The 20,883-nt window shown below is 44.6% G+C and overlaps 1 protein-coding gene across 3 annotated transcripts in view; it reads left to right on the top strand.

The window, feature by feature from the left end:
- Positions 1-7,185: 7,185 nt before the first annotated feature.
- Positions 7,186-20,883, top strand: part of LOC126249686 (basic salivary proline-rich protein 3-like) — a 28,880-nt gene continuing 15,182 nt past the window's right edge. For all 3 annotated transcript variants that reach the window (XM_049951364.1, XM_049951365.1, XM_049951363.1), the window contains exon 1: positions 7,186-7,325. In XM_049951364.1, coding sequence (XP_049807321.1) covers positions 7,226-7,325 — 100 coding nt within the window. In that variant the 5' untranslated portion in view covers positions 7,186-7,225. The remainder of the gene's footprint in view (positions 7,326-20,883) is intronic.

The following is a 20,883-nucleotide window of genomic DNA, read 5'->3' as shown; positions in this document are numbered from 1 at the left end:
CCTGCTCGAAGACTCCAGGTTCCTCCTAATCCTTTGCTGTACCTCCCCCATGGGTGACTTGCTTTTTTACCAGGCGCTCGCCGGCCCTCAGAGTTACGATTGTCAGAAGTGGCCATCACACAATCCAGCGAATTCTGAGACACGTGCTCAATTAAAATACAAACATACAACGATCTAAGGGTCGGATTAAATGGGGTTTTCAGCAATAAACATTAAATTAAGCAGAGCACGTACTAAGAATATGTTCTACTATCATTTCTGCGCTTACTCAGGCGACTGATGACCTCAGCAGTTAAGTCGCATAGTGCTCAGAGCCATTTTTTTTGCGCTTACTCTTCTGACTCGATTATGTAACTTAACCATTAGGAAAAGAGTATGGACAGTTATACAGCAGATCACTCCCACGTCTCAAACTCTACAACTGTCAAATCAAAGTCTCCAATACATCCACTCACTCTTAGTGTTAGTCGCCCAGTATAATGTGAGTGCCTCTATGGTATTTGGGGTGAGTAGAAGGAAGGTTTGAGTTGGACGACTGAATTGGTGCAGATGGAAGATGATTGGTGGAAATGGAAGATGATTTAGGATAACTTTAAAACGGTTTCTGTATCAAAAAGAGGATGATTTGGCATGCTAAATGACCACCCATATTTATATTTCTTTTGAAATCTGTTGTCAACTCACATGTAGGTTTAAATTCTGTAGTGATTTTCTAGGCATGGTCCTACTGTAAGTGCTATTCCCTCGCCTCCCTCCAATCTCTCAACTGAATTACCCAGCCATTTACAGGGGTAACTATAGTTTAACACAGATTCCAAACCGCACTGCAACTTAGCATTTGTTATATTCACTGATAAAATGCCTAGCAAAAAAGTGAACAATGCGTAAGGGGACGATAAAACTAAATGAAACTTCTTGGGTTGAGAAGGTACCGTATATGATGCTCTCTGAGTAATTACAAAATGTAATGAAATCAGCAAATAAGTGTTGTGATCGGAGGATATGGGGCCACACTGCGAGCAGAAAGCCGGGCTTGTATTGAGGGTGAGTTCACACGCGGAGGAGAGCTGGCCGCATACCAATCTTCTCATCCACGATGTCTCAGTAGACAGCAACGGCAGACCACGTATGTGCTATGTATCACGGACGACAATGTAACGTGTTAAAAGTGCTTCCATGCTTGCCACAAAGTTGGTAAAGTGTTTTCGTGGTGGAGCGTTCCATTCTTCCATTAGCACGCTTGACAACTGCTGTATGATTGTTGGTGCCTGTGGACGGACTGCAGTAGGCCTCCCCAACGCTTCCCAAATGTATTCGATGAGATTTAAGTCGGGGGAACGGGTAAACCAATCCATGAGCCTAATATCTTCTCTTTCCAAGATTTCCTCCACTTGCGCTGTTCACTGCGATCGCGCATTGCTATCCATAAAAAGAAGTAGGGCCGAATGTACCCATGAAAAGACGCACATGGAGGAGTACAGTGTCACAATTAAGTAGATTGGTGAGTGTACCATGTTCAAAGATTTGGAGTTCGGTACGCCAGCGCAACATCGTGCCTCCCCACACCATTAACACCTGGATCGCCGAAACGATTACGTTTGACATTGTTCCTTGCGTTCCCATCTCTCGTCATATGAAGATACGTCCAAAATCACTACTCAAACTGAATCTGCTCTCATCCCAGGAGAGCACGTGACCTTACTCCTCGTTGGTCTAGTCCCTATGCCCTTTTGCACCATTGCAATCAGTGCCACCTATGTCCGTGTGTCAACGGAACACAAAGTTGTGATCGTCTGACAGAGAGACCACTCACATGCAGTCTCCGTGCCACTGTGGAACGAGAAATTGTGTGCCTAACAGTTCCTTTAAATTTGGTTGCAATTACATCGACTGTTTGGCTTGGGTCCCTTCTTGCCTGATTCATGACGTAGCTGTGGTCCGCTGCTGTAGTTGACAATGGTCGACCACGTCCTCTCCTTCGGCCAGCAGTGCCTATCTTTAAAAACGCTCCCCATGCAAGTGAAACAATTCGGTGAGCAATACCAATCTCCTGGTCTACATTAGTCACACTTCATCATTTTTCCAGTTTCCCGTTGATTCTTCCCCTATGAGATCATGCTACAACTGAAAACACCATCATAGTGTACAGTATCTCCTCGCTGACTGACACACAGTGTCTTTGCCCATTCCTTCAACGGCATCGTGTTCTGGGGCCAGCTCCATTTTGCGATGTGGTCGCGCCATGTGACCTGCAGCTTTCTGTGCACGACTGGGAGAGTCTGGCAACATGCTCCCGCACTTTCATATATTTCCACCGACTTGTTAATGTGTTACTTTACTTTATTTGTCTCTTCTTTAAATTTTGTAGACCAGTGTACTACTTTTTGGGGCTCTTGTTTTGTGGAATTATATATCTTCCTGCCTGTTCTTACTACTGGACTGTAACATTGTTTCGTATATCATTAATAACACATTAAATTTCGACGCAACTTTCTGTAATAAGAACCGACATTTCTATGTCGTAGACTCGCTTAAGAGTAAGTGAACTGATATAAAAATCAAATACAGGTGCCGATGGACCCACAATAACAGAAATTCATTCTGTAGGATAGTAAAGCACCTATATTCGTATTTGTGGCTGAAAGCGTAGGTTATTATAATTCCAATAAATTCGATATAGAGAGAGCCGCAGCTGTGAAACCGGCCGATGTGGCCAAGTGGTTCTAGGCGCTTCAGTCTGGAACCGCGCGACCGCTACGGTCGCAAGTTCGAATCCTGCCTAGGGCATGGATGTGTGTGATGTCCGTAGGTGAGTTCGGTTTAAGTAGTTCCAAGTTCTAGGGGACTGATGACCTCAGATATGAAGTCCCCTAGTGCTCAGAGCCATTTGAACCATTTGTAGCTGTTAATTATGGATCAAATTAGACCCTTACTGGTCACTAATCGAAATAGCCTACTGAAGTGCTAATAAATGTAGAAGTCAACCATTCAACACCTCTTGATCAGTAAACGCTGTCTGCGACCTACATCACTATCAATATCTGGGAGTTAACAGACGGTAAGCAATCTGTTGCAATCCCAGAAATACATAAAGAGTTGCAGAGCATTTATAGCTGGGAGATCCCAAGAGGCTGTTCAACCGTCAATTCGGGAAGGGTTTTCTTCCTCCTCACACAAGGGCCCCTTTTCACGTGGTGTATAAGCGTTGTGTCTTCGGTATATCTGTTGAGTGTGGGTGGCTGTAATAAGTGTGCGTACAGTGCGGTGTCATGCTTGAGTTGTAGGATATTGAGAGAAGAGAGATGGTGACAACCTGTGCCAGCATGTATCTTGCTCTTCACGAATAGAAATAATCGGACCAGCGGGCCTAACTCTATTGGACGGACGGATCACTATAAACAGAATCACATGCTCTCCCTTCATGAGACACTGCGAAGAGGTTTATAATTTTTTGCTTGACGTGGGCATAAAGTCTGATGGTCGTGAACTTAACGACACCACCTACGTAACGATCTCCGTGTATCTCCTATGCAATCTTTCGCATTCAAAGTAATGGAGGACAGAAAATTATCGTTTATGACCCGTCGACGACGAGGTCATTAGACATGGAGGGTACGCGGTATAAACAAGTATGACGAAGAAAATCGGCTGTGTCTTCCTCAAAGGAACCATCCTGGTATTCGTCTTTATCGATTTATGAAAACCACGGAAATGATAAATGTGGATAACCAGAAGTTGTTTTGAACCCTACTCTTCCCGAATGCGACTCTAGTGGCTTAACCGCTTTGACTCCTCGCTAGTTTTCAGCATACGGTACCATTCAACGTTTTCATTAATATCTCACATGGCAGCATCTGGAATTCTGCTGCAAACCCATTTTTGCAAATAACGTAAACGGCAAGTTGAATGCTATACGTCATGACAGTACACTTGATGACAAAAGTAATGGCATACCTCCTAATATCGTGTCGGACCTCATTTTGCCCGGCGAAGTGCAGCAGATCGACGTGTGCATGGACTCAACAAGTCGTTGGTAGCCCCCTGTAGAGATATTGAGCCATACTGCCTCTATAGCCGTCCGTAACTGCAAAAGTGTTGCCGGTGCAGGATTTTGTGCACGAACTGACCTCTCGTTTATGATCCATAAATATTCGATTGGATTCATGTCGGGCAGTCTGGGTGGCCAAGTGGCCCGTTCACAAAGCGCATCGTCATCCATAAAAAGCCATCGTCCATGAATGGCTGCAAATGGTTTCCAAGTAGCCGAAAGCAACCATTTCTAGTCATTGATCGGTTCAGATGGACCAGAGGACCCAGTCCATTCCATGTAAACACAACCCACACCATTATAGAACCACCACCAACTTGCAGAGTACTTGTTGATAACTTGGGTCCACGGCTTCGTGGGACCTGCACCACATTTGAAAGCCACCATCAGCTCTTACCAATTGAAATCGAGACTCGTCTGACCAGACCATAGCTTTCCAGTCATGTAGTGTCCAACCGATATGGTCATGAACCCAGGGGAGGTACTGCAGGCGATGTCGTGCTGTCAGCAATTCACTCGCGTCGGTCGTCTGCTGCCATAAATAGTACATTAACACCAAATTTCGCCTCACTGTCCTATCGGATACGTTCATCGCAAGGCCAACATTGATTTCTGCGGTCATTTCAAGCAGTGTTACTTGTCCGTTAGCACTGACAACTCTCTGCAAACGCCGCTGCTCTCGGTCGTTAAGTGAGAGGTGAGAGGTAACGTCTGGAATTTGGTATTCTTGGCATACACTTCTCATTGTGTATCTCAGAATATTCAATTCCCTAACGACTTCCGAAATAGAATGTCCCATGCATCTAGCTCCAACTATCATTCCGCGTGTAAAGTCGGTTAATTTCCGTCGTATGGCCATAATCACGCCGGAAACCTATTCACATGAACGATAGCTCCGCCAAAGCACTGCTCTTTTGTACCTTGTGTGCGCGATACTACTGCCATCTGTATATGTGCATATCGCTAACCCACGACTTTTGTCACCTCAGTTAATTCTTTGTATTGTTTCGTGGATGTCAAAAGGTGAGCGTCAGAAACGTAATACGAGGGTGGATCAAAAAGTAATGCCTGCTGTGTCATAAAACTTTAATAATGAACGTATAACAGCGGAATTAGTACAGCTCATAGCCTGAAATGTACCCTAGACAACACTAGCCTTCAGCATAGTCACCATGAATTTGTACACATTTGGGCCATTATTCAACCCAGGTATCAAATGGCTCTGAACACTATGGTACTTAACATCTGAGGTCATCAGTCCCCTAGAACTTAGAACTACTTAAACCTAACTAATCTAAGGACATCACACACATCCATGCCCGAGGCAGGATTCGAACCTGCGACCGTAGCAGTCGCGCGGTTCTGGACTGAAGCACCTAGAACCGCACGGCCACAGCGGCCGACGCGAACCCAGGTATCAAAACCAGTTTGGAAAAATTTAGGGGTGTACTTTTTGATCCACAATTTTAAAGCTAGTTTAACCACATTCACGAATAAAGCATATGAGGCGCTGTAATGGACATCAGCAATTTGCGGCGTTGGGTGAAAAAGCTTGGTAACGGAGAAATAGGTGTTGCAAGTAAGCCGCGCAGATACTGGCCGATATCTGTCACAGATACCAAACGAGGACTTGCTGATGAAGTGATACGAGGCTAAAGAGGTGTTAGAGTTCAGAATCAGCGGCTTTAAAATCATTGTGAGGCAAATGAGTCAAGAAACAAAACTGAATCTTTTTAAGTTGGTATTCTTGCCTGGGTTCAGCGATAACGCAGATGTGTACAAATGTATTGTGACTACTGTATTTTGAACGGTATTGCCGGGCAGACTACAGTTAGGCTATGATCTATATCAATTTCGCTGTTGTTGTTGTTGTTGTTGTTGTCTTCAGTCCTGAGACTGGTTTGATGCAGCTCTCCATGCTACTCTATCCTGTGCAAGCTTCTTCATCTCCCAGTACCTACTGCAGCCTACATCCTTCTGAATTTGCTTAGTTTATTCATCTCTTGGTCTCCCTCTACGATTTTTACCCTCCACGCTGCCCTCCAGTACTAAATTGGTGATCCCTTGATGCCTCAGAACATGTCCTACCAACAGATCCCTTCTTCTGGTCAAGTTGTGCCACAAACTCCTCTTCTCCCCAATTCTTTTCAATACCTCCTCATTAGTTATGTGATCTACCCATCTAATCTTCAGCATTATTCTGTAGCACCACATTTCTAAAGCTTCTATTCTCTTCTTGTCCAAACTATTTCGCTGTTATGTGTTCATTATTAATTTTTATGACACAGGAGGTATTACGTTTTAATCCACCTTGGTATATATTTGTGACTGCCACGTTTTGCTACTAATAGTGAATAGTACGTATCATACTCATTTTCTTATAATACTGCATGATTATGGACTGAATAGAACACACAAAGGCATATGCGACTTGATCGTACTACTTAGGAATAATGATCGACTAATCTGGCTGTTGCATTTAACATCGCTTTATTCGGAGACTTGGAACCATAGAAGACTGTGAAATTACTGGGTATCGTTTTACTAAAAGCATTTGGTGCTTATCTGGTTTAATCTGTTGCAATAAAGACGTTAACACGAGTACTATCCCACCTGAGTCAGTACCCTGGTCGCCAAACAGCGATACGGTAATAAACCGACAATAGATCTTACCAAAATGTTTAATGTTCGGCGTTGGAACATTAAATGTTCCGTATAATGCGATAGGTCGTGGATGTCCTAAAACGAGAGCACAGCTGGAAATTTGCGTTGAAAATTACAAAGAGCGTTTCTCTATGTTGGCGCGGACATTGGATGGAAGCAGAATAAGGAGATACCGGCGCGCATATTAGTGGTGGCGCAGAACTATGTTGAAACATGCTGATTCGCGAATGCCGAGAGCCACCCCGGCCGGCCCGGATTGGCCAGCCGCAGAGCGGCCGTCCAATGGGGACGCGCGAATCTGCGGACGGGCGGAAGGCGCGGTCAATGCGCTGCTCGGGGAAGGGGAGGCACAGTCCTTTTGCAAAAATCGTCTCGCTCTCTTCTTCCTTTTCTAATTCTCTTCCTCTCTCATTCTAGCCAGGCGGTCGTCTTTTTGCGCGCAGGGGGTCCGGGGTTGACGCACCCGCGTATATAAGGCGGTAGCGCGCGGCCGTGACATTGCAAGGTAACGTCATGAGCCGGCGTGTGCAGATGTGTGTCCTGGTGCTGGCGGTGGTCGCTACGGCCACTGCTGCGTACCCGCCCTACCACAGGACCGACGCCGCCAACCAAGGTAAGGGACCGAGGCCGCCTGCGCTCCAAAGCCAGCCTGCTCCAACGCAACATCTACCAAGTACAAACACTTCCTTGCTAACACTACGCAATAAATAACGTGATTTGGTAACTAAATCATTTTCCCGAGATGATCGGATGATTAAACTCGCGTGAAGGTAAATAATTTGTGAACATCCTAATGCAACTTGACATATAATATTTCGTATCGCAAGAGACTTCTGTTACGAAGGAGCATCTAGACTGTATTTCTCACTGCAATGTATAAAGAACGGCATCAGTAGCCCCTAAACAGAAACTTAAAAGATGTAAGCTAAATGCAGTGCTGGCTATTTTCAACATAAAAGGGAAACATTTAACTACGCAAACATCAAGAAATTGTTTCTTAGTTAATTTTCTCAAACTATAACACGAACACACGCTTTGAAATCGAGCATCCCCTAATGGCTCCCGTTGAAGGGTTCAACAGTGATAGGCTTGCAGTCTCCAGATAATAGGAAACTAGAATATTTTGCTCCTAACAACAACCAAGTAAAATATATAAGGTACTTGGTTGATCTGTTAGAAGACGATTTCATCTATAATTTTATAGTTTTGTTCTGGCATTCGCCTTTTGAGTACCGTTTGTTGTAGTTTCGGTAGCTGGAACAGGTATCCTTTTGGAACTGCTCTCTGTAACACGGGCCTGCTGCAGACGCTACGGGATAGGCTCCAAGTAGTCAACTAAAGGAAGGAGGAGCAACCGCAGATTGCTGTAACAAAACAAGAACCTCGTCGGCGCAAACGACCACCTTACCGAACACGAAATATTACGCCCTGTCACGGCCGCAATCTTTATTACAGTCGTTGTCGTACTGGTTGCTTATTTGAAAGGCGATAACTTAACCTCTCATTCGTTCTATGCACGACCCACGAATTTGATCGAGATGGCCTGCAAAGAAAAGGAAGCAATTCCTGTGATACGGTAACAGACTTTGCCTTCAGTTCGGCTGCAAGGCAATATATTTAACCATCAGACGGTATCATAACAGCTCTATGTAATAGCACTGCTCTAATCCTTAGGTGTAGGCTAACGCTCCTCCTTAATTTCCGTCAATTTTCCTTTGATTTTTAATACCTTGTCGACAGCGAAAGCAATAGAAATTATTCAATTAAACTGCCATTACATGTTTCTAGTTAATGTCTCACTTAATAATGTAAAAGATTAACAATGTGACGTCACCAGAAGGTGAGCTACATATGTTAAATTGATAAGTAATCAGTGTTGTGTATCTTGTGAACTCGCGCTGTACTTCACTAGAAGAATGGAAAAAATTAGTAGTATAGCAAGCTGTTATTCACTGGAGTTGACTCGCTCACCCTGCCCGCACTAAACCTAGAGAATGCCTTTGTTTAGCACAAGAGAACCCACCAACTCTCTGGTCCTGATAAAGAAACACTAGTAACGTACTGCAGAATAAATTGTTTTCAGTCTTCTGCGTCTCACACTGAGTTTTTTCAAAGAGCGTAAAGTGCTAATTTTTAGTCTATTAGGGCTCTGAGGGTGTCTCCTTTTACGGAATAACAGGAAAGCATAGGAACAGTACTCGAACACAATGACGTGAACTGGAAAGTGAGCTGCTGACTGCTCAAACTGTTAGCAAGACTGTTCCCTAACTTTGCGGTTGGCTTCTCCTGGAAAACGACTGGAGGTAGATTCCTGCGGCCTTGCCCTGTGCTTGCATATTCCTGGAAGCACTGAGCCGCTTCTGCCGGCGGGTCATACCAACTTTCTGAGTAACGTGACCAAGATGAAATTGCTTTGAGCGTGATTCGAGATGGAGCTTCCAAGACTCGCGAACACGTCTCTGTTTCTCTGCAAAATAGTGACGTGGTTGTTGCTCGATTACAACATACGTAATGAAAACTCTAACATTTACGTATTTCTAATGAATATTTTAGTTTCCTTGTACATTCTAATTTGAATAAAATTCTATTCCAAACTTTCGTTTGACAATTGTTTCTTTCGACATTTTCAGGAACTAACAATCCAATCTATATGATCTGTCTTTTATACCCCGTGATTAACTTCATAATGACGTCACTAAGAGCTACAATAGATACAGTGCCACTCGCTCAGCAGTGTTTGAAATCGAGCACTAGAAGCAGAGATATCACAGATGATTAACGTCTATAGTTTGCTTTCGGACATGATCGAATGGTTAAAGAAAGAGAAGATTTTAAAGCCTTATTGAGAACGAAGTGATTAGAGACGGAACACTAAACGAGAGGATCTGCTATGACTCTTCCGAAGGAAAAATACGAGAATTCATGTAACTTAATTTAGGAAAATCACGGGTAATCTAAATCTAGAATTCTGGACGATGATTAGAACCCGGCTCCTTCCGAATGCGAGTGAAATGTGGCCCAAGCTGCCCTGTATGTGAGACGCAAATGTGTACATATTCTTTGGTCGTGAGGACCTTGCCACGGAAGAATGTAAATCCCATTCCATCCTCCTGAATATGTTGCTTGTTCTAAAAGAAGACAATAGAAGCAGGCTTCGAAAGCTAATGACTGCCCCACATTTGAACATTCTATCTAAGGATGCTGCGACGAACCACTTGGTACAGATGACGTGTCCCAAGCCTTTAGGGTCAAAATTACGCCGATCATAGAGCTTCATAAATTGAATTATTTGAGATAAGGAGAATGAATCTTTAGTTCTTTATCAATATAAACAACGTACTGTTCGTAGCAGCAACTTAAGCTCACAGCTATGTTCAACCGCCAGTTTGAAATCTTTCATTATAACTGTGCATAACATTTTGTCATAATCTCACATCTGTATGTTGTTTGTCGTACATAGAAGCAGATAGTTAAGATCCTAAAAAGCAGTTCCTCTTCTGTTTCTACTGAGAATTTATACACCAACAACTTCGCGCAACCCCCACAGGGAAATATACACCGTGGATACAACACAGGCAATCGTGTATTGTTTGTTAGGGAAGGACAGTTAACGTCCATGCGAAATCCTGACGAGTATCCGGAGCAGGTCACATTGTATAAATATTTAGGCACAGTTCTAGCAAGCGATATACATACACCGGTGTGCAAAAAAATATAAGCACGCCAGTAACTTTCGCATGATGTATCAATGTCAAGTATCATATTAGACGTGGCCCACACGTGAAAAGAACTGCTACAGTATAGTACAGAATGTAACGGGAAGGTCAACGCAGTGAGACCAACAGAAATGCCACTTCTATTCAGATAACTGCACTGAAGTCTCAGCGATTCATGATGGTCCCCTGGACATTACAAAAGGCGAGACGTGGTTCTTAATAGGATGTGTGATCACCAAGGACGACAGTGCACAAGTTCTGATGGTAGGGCGTTTCTTTCCTTCACCAGTGCTGCTGACAACTGCTGTATGGTCGTTGGTTCACGTGAGCGTGCTGAAATACGTCTTCCCAACGGGGATTTAAGTCGGAGAACGGGTAGGCCAGTCCATTCACCAAATATCCTCTCATTCCAAGAGCTCCTCCACCTGCGCAATTCGATATGGACGCACTTTGTCATCCATAAAAATGAAGTCAAGGCCGAATGCACGGCAGAAAAGACGCACATGGGTAAGGAGTACATTAAATGTACCGTGTTCAAAGATCTGGAGATCAGTACGTCCGTGCAATATTATGCCTCCCCACTCCACAACACCTGGACCACCAAAACGATCGTGTTCGACAATTCTGAAGGTACCCCCATATGGCGAGAGGGGGAAACGCGTAATACACCCAGGGATACTGTCAACATTATCGTTTAGGTGGTCCAGGAGTTATGGCGTAGGGAGGCAAAATAGTGCATTGGCGGACTGACTTGCAAATCTGTGAATACTCTGCAGTCACCAGTCAACGATACTGTGACAGTCTGCTCCTTCCTCGTGTACGCCTTTTTAGTGTTTCATTCAGCGCTGACTTCATTTTTATGAATAACAATGCGCGACAGCATCGAAACAGCTTAGGTAGAGAGGCTCCTGGAACTTCAGGATATTTGGTAAATGCCCGTTCGCCCCGCTTAAATCCTTTCGAGCACTTATGGGATGCATTGGGGAGACGTACTACAGCACATCCACACGAACCAATGACCATCCAGCAGCTGTCAACCGCACTGGTTGAGGAATGGAACGCTCGACCATAAGAGCTCTCAACCAACCTTGAGGAAAGCATGGGAACACGTCGCAGAGCGTGCATCGTCGTCTGTGGTGATCACACAATCTGTTAAGAACCATGCCCCGCCTTTCTGAATGTCCAGGGGACAATCATGAATCATGGTTACTTCAGCGTAACTATTGTCTTTGAATAAAAGTGTCATTTCCATTCGTCGCCTTGCGTATTACTTTCGGTTAGCTTTTATACTGTAGCAGTTCTTTCTACGAATGGTCCAGTTTTCACAGCGCTATGTTACTAGGTAGTGACACATCCTATGAAAGCTACTTTCGTCCTTAAGTGTAAAAAGGAACATAAATCCAGAGCTACGGAAGGCGAATGGTAGGCTTTGTTTTTTGGTAATGTTCTAGGAAAGTGGAATGCATGTTTAAAGAAAATCCGATACAGGACGAGACTGCAACCTGAGTCCTAACGAAGTAGACGTGATAGCGCACATGGAACGAATTCAGAGATGCACTGCTAGATTCTTATCATGTCGGCAGAGCCCTTAGGTAAGTGTAGTAGAGATGTTCGGAGATCTTGAACGGAGATCTTTGGAGGAGAGTCGACGCTGCTCTCGCCGTTGAGCAAATTTAGAGTACCGGCATGAGAGGGATATTGCATGACCGCCATCGCCAATCTCGCATAGGACTCGTGAGAATAAGAATAGCGACATTGGGATACATACAGAGGCATACAGTGAGTCTTATTTGTTCTCGCTCAATACACGATTGGAATAATAGAGAAAATTGGTAATATTGAAACGGAGTAGTATCCGCCATGCGCTGTATAGTGACTTACGGAGTATATACGCAAATTTAAATGCAGATATAGAAATGGAACTACCCCTCCCTTCTCCCTCTAAAGCAGTGATGAGAGAATCTATGTTCAGATGCTCATGGACATTGACCTCGAAGTGGTTCAAAATGGTTCAAATGGCTCTGAGCACTAAGGGACTTGACATCTTAGGCCATCAGTCCACTAGACTTAGAACTACTTAAACCTAACTAACCTAAGGACATCACACACATCCATGCCCGAGGCAGGATTCGAACCTGCGACCGTAGCGGGAGCGCGGTTCTGGACTGAAGTGCCTAGAACCGCACGGCCACAACGGCCGGCTACCTCGATGTGGGAAGGTGTTTCGAAACCACAGCGTCTTCTCGGACAACGAGAGGTACAGTCTCCGACAGCAGTGACAGCACGTCTCGAATGACCAACTTAAATGCGGCAGGCAACTATTTGTTACTATAAAACCGCGCCTCACAAGCGTTGTTCGTTGAAGAGTTGGTACTGCCTGAACTATTAATTCTATTGATTAACGATCCTAGTCTTTCAACAGGCGGGTCGGCTTGGGACTGAGAAGATGAGGCCAGCGTCCGGTCTCGGAGGGCAGGTGGAAGTGGAGCGCGGCGTAACCCGAGAGGGCGAGGCCGATGGCCGGCGTGGGTGCTCCCGTTATAAGCGCACCCGCAATTTCGTCCTCGTAGGTGGAGCCAGCAGGTACGCTGTCGCCGTCCCTCCGGAATGCCAACTCGTCCGACCGGCTCCCGCGTGCGTGTCCAGCCAACGCGTCCCGCGTTAGGCCGACGCACTGCCACCGCCTGCCTTCTCACGCTTCCGGGAAGCCTTACGACCTACGGTCTGCACTTCTGGGTTTCGTAGCGGAGGACCAGTACGTTTACGGGCTTGACACTGGAACTTCTTCGCGGTCTCGAAATTGATGTAGCGAAGGCCAGATTCAAAGACGGAAGGATGATCACAGTTTAACGTCCCGTCGGTGAGGAAGCCATTAGAGACGGAGCAAAAGTTCAAATAGGGAAAGGTTTGGAAACCTCTCTTGCAAAGGAGCCATCCCAGAATTTGCTTCAAGTGACTTAATAAAACCGCCTTTGATTTTGCAACAGTGATCCTACAGATAGGTATCCGTGCCGTGCTGCGTCGTTCGGTGAACGGTTGTACTGATTATCTCTTAGTTGTTGACAGTGACGCTTAAATAAGTGAACACCTAATCTACTAGCCGTACGATGATTCGTTAGCCACTTAAATGGGAAACAAGGATAGACTGTTAGTGTTTATAGTCCTACGGACATCTAAATATTAGCACATGTTCGTTCTGACAGGAATGGAGCAAGAATTTGAACATAGCATTCTTCAATCGATTATCCTCGCCGGATATGATCCACTGAAACCACCGAAAAGATAAGTCAAAATTTCAGATTGTAAGTTTGCAGCTCACTCCTACAATATACGAGTTCAATACTTAAAAGTGCGCCACTTCATTCAGATTGTTGCAGTAACTAGGACATTTCTTAAAACTTAACATTGTGCGATAACGAAGTGTACTGTATCCTCTATTTGCTAGGGTCTCCATAAAGCAGAACTGCTGTATGACTTTCAAAGCGTAACAAAAACTTCATAAATACGTTATCGTGTGGTATAAGTATACTGCCCGCTTGCGTAGTCCAGGTCGCTGTACGATGGCGCTCTACTCGTAGGTTGTACCGTCACTAATGATCTTGATGTCGACGGGTTATTAAACCCCAATCTTCCTACCTTCCTTCGGAGATAGTCGATTAGAGTCAATGTGGAGGTAGAAATGTTCACCGCTAGTATCTGACGGCGCAAAATTCCTGATCACTAGACTTTCCACCACTGTATGGGACTCAGTTCCAAATCTTCCTGCAGTGTCTAATGGAATGATGGCAAGTGATAATGTTAATAGTAAACCATCCCTCGGATAGGGACGTTAAAGTCGGCTGCCGACATTGTGGTATCCGAGGGAATGGGCTAGTGCAGGCTCCGGCTTTCACCCTCTCCCTTCCCTACAGCTTCAAAAACACAAAGCTAAGCTGTACAAGCACTATCACAGTCATTCACATGAACAGGTACGCGCTTGAAATTCTTATCACGTTTGAGGAAGGCAACGGAAAACCTACTTCACGAAGAACTTGCTACGGGCGCCAACGAAAGATCCTTTAATCTGCCTCCATAGCCCGTTTTATGAGTTTGGGAAAAAGAAAGAAGTAAATAGTCTTCGATTAAATGAATAGTGGGTAAAACCAGGAGCACACTGATTCGTGTAAATGTGTAGGGGTAACAATAACAAACGATACGCAACCGCATGGACACTAAGATCAAGAGTAACAAAGACGAATAGAAGACTTCGATTTGTTGCAAGGTTTCTGGGAAAGAGCGGCGTATCTGTAAAGGACATTACATACAAAACCAGTTGTAGAGCACTGCAGCGTTTGGCGAATTTATGAAGCAAGCGTGGTAGCAAAAATCGACCGAATTCAGAGAAGGGCTGCTGGTAGCGTAACAGGTGGGTGTAGCCCATACCAAAGAGTAAAATAGATTCTCGGGGATCTTTAACGGAAACCTTTCGACGAAAGACGGCTTAGTTCTCACGAAAGTGTGGGGTAAATTTAGAGAACCGGTATTCGGAAAGAATTTTCGACAATTCTGTTGCCTCTATCGTGTATTTCGCACAAGGACATGAGAATACTAGACAGATAAGAGCACCTAGCAAGACATATGGAGACTCATTTTCCCTTGTTCGGTTCGTGAATGGAATATAACAAACAAATGCTAATATTAACACGAAAGATGCTCTACCATGAATGGTTTGCGGACTATGCGGGGTGTCAGCGATAACCGTTTACAGTGTACCACCGTGGCCTGGGGGAAGGCAAGACGAACAGAACACTTGCGGTGTATCAAGCCAGGAATTAACTTCAAAATGGCCTGCAAAAACCACCTAAGCTACGCGCCGCGGAAATTTTCAATAACGCCTTGCTCTCTTGCGCCACTATCTTAGTCAACTATATCCTTGGCATTATTAATTTAAACTTCCCCGTGAGGATAATGAAAGAAAAAGGCATTTGTAGACGAAATGCAATAACTAATTACGTTTACAATACAATCTCAGCTTAACCCTCATAAGCACAAGAGCTTCGTAATAACAAGATTTACATGTCAATTTTTAACGTTAATTTAATGTTAACTTTTAATGTTAATTTTATGGTGTTTAAATTCACAATACTTTGAGGCAGAATTTACACATGACAATTTTACATTTTCTGAGTACCAAAACGGGAGGCTGTTAATATTCAAGGACGATTTTAGCCAACATCTGCGTGGCGCACTTGCGCTTCAGCTCAGGTGGATTTTGAGGGCCAATTTGAGGCTTTTCCCCAGCTTGATGGACCGCAAGTATCCTATACCAATTTTTCCATCTCGACTTCACATATGCCACTGTGGTACGTTGAATAGTTATCATTTACACACTGTATATCTAGATGTAGATGTCGATTACATACGGAGCATAAGTGTGGACTGAGGAAGGAAAAAACACTATCATTTGCAAAGGAACCATACCAGTATTTCCTTTAAACAATTCGGGGTTACGTGCAAAACCTGAATGTCGGTAGCTGGACAAGGATTTGAACAGCCGTCCTTCAGAATACGAGTCCAGTGTCTTAACAACATCGCTCAGTGTCAGGTTCGAGTGCTGCTAACGAATGCACTATACAGTGGCTTGCGAAGTATAAAGATGCGACCTGAAGCGAAAATCGGTTCCGAATACCGGATGCTGGACCAATCCCGTAATAGCGTGACTAATGCTGGAGCACTGATAACGACGAGCGCATTATGAAAATTGTACTATTATCGCAACAACTGCAGAGAAGCGAAGCTTTACGGCGAGTTCGTGATCTGCAGGCGAACTGTGTCCATTATCGATGCGATCGTATCCACGTTGACGCGCTACAACTTTGTAAACTACTTCGCCATAAAAGGGAGATAGCCGATACGGAAGGTGCGCCCGATCTAAAGCTAAACAAGGTGGCCGGAGGCCAACGGCCTAGCCCGCACGCATAACAGGAAATCGCCACGTCGGCCGTTGCTTTACGATTAGCTGGAGCGCAGTCGTTGGCCAAGGAAAACGGAAAAGAAAGAAAACAAAGCCCGCTGCCTCGACCCGGCCACCTCCGCGAGGCAGAGGCAGTCATATATTTGGGCAGGCGGCGGAGGTGCAGAGAGGCCGCGCCAGCACACGATGGGCCTCGCGATACGTTGTGGCGCCCGCTGCATACCAACAGCCAACTGCCTCTGCTACCGTATTGCGCGGCTTCTTCATCGCTTTTCTTGGCATTCCGCCGCTCCAGTCTTAGTCACCACCTACAGCTTGTGCAGGACTTATGACATCGCGTTTCGTGGAACACTAAACTGAGGCAACCGCTAACTTGGCATTTCGTTTTCCTGATATATGTGGGCAAGAGGACTATTTATATTATTCCAATATTCTTATTCAAGAACGAGTGTATATTGCCATCTCCAGCAGCATCAGATAAAGAAGCGACACGCCTTAATTCTGCGATAACCGCTTCGTTATCGCACTGCTGAAAAAGAGCATGGGATTCACGTACATGATGTTATTTGGCACTTATTCAAAAGTTTTATAAACAAATTATTGTTGTGTTTTTTCTGTAGTAAATAAGGACCGTGGGAGGTCATGGCATCCGTCTACGTAGCTGATTTGTCGCCGTGTCTGACTGCCACATTGTGGAGCCGGGTTCGATTTCCGATACTGCCACGGACCTTTCCTTGGTCGGAAGACTGGAACGGGTACACTCAGCCTCGTGGTACCAGCTGAGGAGCTACTTGACCGAGTAGCAATGCCTACAGGTCACGAAACTTGACAGCGGCCGGGAGAGCAATGCGTTGACTCCCTGCCCTCCATGCTGCACCCAATGACACCATTGGCAGAGGATGATACGGTAGTCGGACGGCACTGACGGGACTGCCAGGGGCTCTGGTCTGAGTTAACGTCACAAATTTAATGAAGTATATATGTAAACACGCTTTAATTAATTTTACAAAAATACTACAGTGCCTAAAGTACCCGCCAGGTTAGCCGAGAGCGCTAATGCGCTGCTTCCTGGACTCGGATAGGCGCGCTGGCCCCGGATCGAATCCGCCCAGCGGATTACCGTCGTTGTTCGGTGTGCCGGCCAGCCTGGATGTGGTTTTTAGACGGTTTTCCACATCCCGCTATGTGAATACCGGGCTGATCCCCACGTTCCGCCTCAGCTACACGACTCGCAGACAGCTGAACATGCTCGCACTATTCCATTAATTACACTCGACGCAGACAGCAGGGGTACACTAATTCCGTCCTGGGGGGTGCGGGGTGGCGGCAGGAAGGGCATCTGGCCGCCCCTTTCCACTACCCTTTCCAAATCCGTTCCTAACAATGCCTACCCTGCGTCAGCGCGGGACATGGCACCAGTGGAAGAAAGAAAGAAAGAAAGACTACAGTGCCTAAAGTATTACTCTATTTTTCTGTGAATCAGCTGAACATACTTGTATAAATTTTATTCAAGTGAATTGACAAATCCTGCGGGAAACTTTTCCCTCGTTTGCAAAGAAACAAACAAGTATGAAGCACTTGCCGTCCTGCAGATCACTTAATATGTGCCAGCTTGTGACAAATTATTGCGCTACACAGGTAGGCACTACCAATTGTACGTAATAACTGGGTCACTAAGAGCAACAATGCCAGTTAAAATGAGGTTGGACCCTTTAGTGCTCATACAGTGGGTACTGGAAACAAGTGCTTCTTGAGAACAAGACCATCAATTAAAGGGTTAAAATTTCTTGTATCCCTACCGTAGAATTCCAATCCTCGAACGGAGCGAGATGGCGCAATAGTAAGACACTTGACTCTCATTCGGCAGAAGCAGGATTCAAAGCCCCGTTCGGTCACCTATATTTAGGTTTCCGTGGTTTTCCCGAGTCACACAAAGCAAATGCAGAGGTAGTTTCTTTGATTGTGAAGTTCCTTCCCCATCCTCATTCATTCCGCCCTGTGTTCCTATGTTTAAGGACCTCGTCGCTCACGGGACGACAAACCCAATTCTTTCTATCTTAGAACTTCCGTTATTTCATGTATGTTTTACCATTCGCTCTATATCATAATTCCCTTTGACTCTGACGTACGACACGGCAGAAACGATGCAACACGTGGTGGTTGATGGAGTCGGACATCGCTTATGAAAGAACTAGCTCGGTATTCATCAGAAGTTTATTTAGGAAATTCACGAAAAACTTTAACCGAGATGACTGGACTAGTATTCGAATTCGTCTCTTCCCGGTCGTTATTTCAGTGGCTTTACCAGTGCAAAAACTCGTCCCTTCACTATCTTCCTTAGTAATGCATTTAACCCTACGCCACAACGTCTTGTGATGTGGATCCTCGAAGAAGATCAAAAGTCTTTTCCTGAGTGCAACTCTAACCAAACTATATTCATTTGGACATCAGCCACGGAACTAAATATATGCGACTCGTAACAAAGCTCACTACCTGTAGTTGAATGTTTGTAGTGCTGTGGTCTGAAGATACCGAACCAGTTACTAATGACTGTTCCTAGAAGAGACCCAAATTTTTACTGATCCGATCCCTACACTGCATAGCAGACCTAGGACTCGATCCCAGACATCTCACATCCACACTCAGCATTCTATTCTAGCATCTCTTATGATCTGCTGTGATAGTTCATACTCCCACATCTGTTTCCCCGAACAGTTCGAGAATACTTGGTCCGAACGATCGTAAATGCCAGAGTCTAGCTTGATTCCCAGACGGGACATTAAAGACGCAAAAACTAAAACTCAGTGTTTACCCACGTTTTCTGGCAACGAATGACAGCTATACTTCCACAAGTGTGTCTTACAATACAGAAAAGCTTTATTCTCCTCTAACTTGTGTCCCTCCAAAGAGGACCTATGTGAAGTTCTGCTCAAACTTACCTACACGTCAACCTCATGGTTTACGATATTCAATTTAAAGTCACTGAACGAGATGTTGCAGTAGTTAAGGCAACAGACTCGCATTTGGGTTGTTCGAAGTTCAAATCACAGACCGACCATCAACATTCACGACTGTCATTGATAAATCCTAACTAATTCAGTAAAATGCTGAATGGTATGTACAGGAAGTTTAATTTCTTTTGCAACCGTTATAAACTGAGCTAGTGCTCCTTCTCTAACGGCCTTGAAGTTGATGAGATGTTAAACATCAATCTCCTTTCGGTACTATGGGCCAGCAGGCAGATATTATTCGTGTTAGTCTATATTCGTAGTATTTCAGACAGCTGGCGGACCAAGATGGGTGCTGTCTTAAAGCGATGGTTGCACTAAATTCAACAAAGTTTGTTGTCATTATTAGTATTTTATTGTTAATATTGCATACAGAAAAAAGTCGAAAAGGGTGGCCTTAAGCGTCAGTGATACAACCGCATGTACCTTAAGCACGGAAACTGAATGGGGAGGTATTAAGCTAAGTAGAGAATCACCAGTGAACAACTCTGTCTGATGGAGCGAAGACGAGTTTCGATTAGTCGCATGCAGATGGCTAGAGAGAAGTGTTTTTGGCTGCCAGCCTTTAGACAAAGGGAAGCAGGTGGGCCGTGACGCCGGCTTCCCTGGGCGAAGCGGCCAGCCGAGGAAGCCAACTGTATCGCCAAACAACGGCACAACTGTGATGTAGCTTCGTTCTTGCATCTCAGACTCACAGTCTGTTCACTGGACCTCAAAATGAAAATGAAGTACCTATCCTTGACGCGCATAAGATAACTTTTGCAAATATTATCTTTCTCTGTTCTTAACAATGCTTGTCACTTGTACAAATGAACATCTTGAGAGCATCAAAATGCGAAACACAAACCATATACAGCAAGTAGAGCACAAATTTGTTCTGTTGAAACTATCTAACTGTGGCACTAGGTATCACTTGATTAGCATGGTTACTAAAACTGATGCAATTGTATCTGTCCTACACCCACGTCCTGTAATACCAGTTTCCAATAATTTGATTTTTGTTTCCAAATCATAAATTTTATCATTTTACTATTATCAACGTAAAGTGAAGCACGCATGAACTCTAAAATAGGTTCGAAACCGCAGTATTTACTAAGCATGGACGCATTGGAGATGATATACTCTTGCCTTATCGTGGTCCAAGAACAGCTTAAAAATACTCTTATAGGAGGATCTGTCACTAAACATGGAATACGAATGTTGTGCATCATAGCATTTTTGTTATACGTACAAGACTAACATATAAGGGCAGTCAAACGAAAACGAGACATACGGAAAAAAGTAAGTAAACTGTTTATTATATCAAAAATAACCGCCACAGCTGTTAACACATTTACCCGACTGTGAGATAAGAAGGTCAGTGCCGCATTTTTGAGGAACCATGATTGTACCCAGGCGTAAACTTCTTCGTCCGAAGCAAATCGACGGCCAGGAATGTCTTTCTTCAGGGCTCCAAAAATATGGAAATAGCATGATCAGAGATCGGGACTGCGT

Source organism: Schistocerca nitens, chromosome 3 (genome assembly GCF_023898315.1).
Source record: "Schistocerca nitens isolate TAMUIC-IGC-003100 chromosome 3, iqSchNite1.1, whole genome shotgun sequence".
Classification (NCBI taxonomy): Eukaryota; Metazoa; Arthropoda; class Insecta; order Orthoptera; family Acrididae; genus Schistocerca; species Schistocerca nitens.
The sequence above is the reverse complement of the archived record's forward strand: the minus strand, read 5'-3'. Positions and strand labels throughout refer to the sequence as shown.